Source organism: Trachymyrmex septentrionalis, unplaced genomic scaffold (assembly GCF_001594115.1).
Source record: "Trachymyrmex septentrionalis isolate Tsep2-gDNA-1 unplaced genomic scaffold, Tsep1.0 scaffold129, whole genome shotgun sequence".
In the NCBI taxonomy this organism is placed as follows: domain Eukaryota; kingdom Metazoa; phylum Arthropoda; class Insecta; order Hymenoptera; family Formicidae; genus Trachymyrmex; species Trachymyrmex septentrionalis.
The window spans coordinates 729,610-731,968 of record NW_017304428.1 but is presented as its reverse complement, the minus strand read 5'-3'; the positions used below and the strand labels follow the sequence as shown (position 1 = coordinate 731,968).

Below are 2,359 nucleotides of genomic sequence, written 5' to 3'. Positions count from 1 at the left end.
ATAATACTATTTTTTCCTTTAATATTAAATAATGAATATATATAATTAATTATTATATTTTAATTTTATTATTTGCGTAAACTCTATTCCATATATATGAGTAAAAAATATTGTATACCTTTGTAGGAAAGTCTCGTTTTAGCTCAGTGATACTGCCACACCAATAATCGGCGGTTTTCTCGGATATCAACTCGATATTCAAGAAGCTACCCTGCTCAGGTCCATAATGATGACGAGACGTAGTGCCTTTGACAATGCGCGGCGATACATTGATGACGAGATCCTGTAGCAAAATATTTTAGGAATAAAATATTATGTCATTTATGATTCGGCGATTAGTTCTTAACGAAATGAAATTGAACCTTGTCCAAGGAAAAAGTTTTTGTGATTGCAAAGGCCCAGCCGGCCTCAAAAGCTCGCCGGATCATTGCGCTGGAGGTGCAAGGTGGTGCAGAAGCAAGACCGAAAGGATTCTCGAATTTTATTCCACATATCTCAACACTGAGGTCAACATTGTCAACGGCGGTGTGGAACTTTGGTAATTGTGGAATTTCTGGCACCGCCAAGTCATAGAATTCCTACGCAATGTAAAAATTAAAATATAAAATAACATTATGTCACTTGGAATATACGTATAATATTTCAGCTAATAAGATTCTACACTTTTGCGACATTTTATAAAGAATTGGAGATTTTGTTGACAATTAATAAAAAGAAAATTTTTCTCAGATTTTTCATACAATTTTTCAAATTTGTTCACAGAATTTTTACATAAATTTATGACTTTCTCACATTTTTTTATACGAATTGGAACACTTTTTAGAAATACAAGTAAAACACTATCCAAGTGCCACACACCGATTTCCCTGAGACTGTGCATGCATGTAGTACATTGAAAAATATCTGATACATATTTTTTTATATTTGCCTAAAAGCCGTTTTAAGAATAGAAAACGCGCTCTTATGAATGTATAGGAGTGAATTCCAATATTTGATTCGTACGTTTGTTACAGAATGGGATATACGGTGATTTCCGAAATTGCTGAATCCAAATCTGTTCCCAATTTTTGAGAATTCAATATGGTGGAACCAATATGGCGGATAATTTTTCGCCATCTCCACATTGATTATTCCCGGATTCGGTAGACAGCGAGAATATCTTGCTGTCTTTATTTAAAAAAAAATCAAATCCGCCATATTGGTTCTACCATATTAAATTCTCAAAAATTGGGAGCAGATTTGGATTCAACAACTTCGAAAATCACCGTATACTCTATTCTGTAACAAACGTACGAGTACTTCATCAAATACTGGAATTCACCCCTATACATTCATAAAAGCGCGTTTTCTATCCTTAAAACGATTTTTGGGCAAATATAAAAAAATACGTCAGATATTTTCCAATATATTACATATATGCGTATGGCACTTGGATAGTGTTACTTGTCAAAAAGTCTACATTTTTTCTCAGAATTATTTATATATATTAATAAAATATTCTAAGATTTATAAGAATTTTGAGAAAAAGTATCGATTAGACCAAGCTTCAATGACATATGTTGTCAAGGTGACCCTGAGTAATCTCCAACAAGGTTTTTTTTAGCCGTCGCTCGTCCTTTGTTAAAAAACATAGCTTCGTTAAAAAGTTATAAACAAAAGATGTTTAAGAAATAACGTCTCATTTCTGCTATACAAAATCAAATTTTTGACTTCCACCCTACCTTCCCCCCTACTTAAGGGCTCACGGCTTTCACTCCGAAGCGACTCTCACCACACCTCCTCACCTGCTTGGGAGTGCGCAACTTTCACCCGAAGCAACTCTCATGTCACCTCCCCCTCTGCTTGGGGGCGCATGACTTTCACCCACAGCGATTATCACCCCACCTCCCCCCTGCTTGGTGGCATACGACTTTCACTCGAAGCGACTCTCACTTCACCTCCCTCCTGCTTGGGGGCATACGACTTTCACCCGAAGCGACTCTCACCTTACCTCCCCCCTCCCCCTTTACTAATGAGGTGGCGAGAAATTAGTTGTCTAATGACACTGCGTATGTCAAATCTTACAAACAAGTAGGAGTGTCTTAGTATATATTAGGTGTAGTAAAAAGAAATCTATTATTTTTCCAATAGATGGCTTTAGTAATCTGTATCTCGCGTTGTATAAGTGCGATCGGGCCAAATGGCGTTAGAAAGATAAGATTTCGTACTAAAAAAACTTCTGAGACAGTTTTGTGATTGCTTGAGTCAGTATTGTTTGAGCGCGTGTCAAAGATGGACACCAACAAAGAGAAAATACGCCATATTTTACAGTTTTTCTTCGATAAAGGCGAAAACGCAAGCCAGGCGGCTGAAAATGTGA

The 2,359-nt window shown here is 36.5% G+C and overlaps 1 protein-coding gene across 1 annotated transcript in view; it reads right to left on the bottom strand.

Annotated features, from left to right (window-relative positions):
• LOC108756636 (dihydropyrimidine dehydrogenase [NADP(+)]) overlaps positions 1–2,359 on the bottom strand; it is a 65,834-nt gene that overhangs the window by 30,328 nt on the left and 33,147 nt on the right. Inside the window, exons 8-9 of the mRNA XM_018500606.1 lie at positions 363–578; positions 119–283 (exon numbers count right to left, since the gene is read on the bottom strand). Coding sequence (XP_018356108.1) covers positions 119–283; positions 363–578 — 381 coding nt within the window. The remainder of the gene's footprint in view (positions 1–118; positions 284–362; positions 579–2,359) is intronic.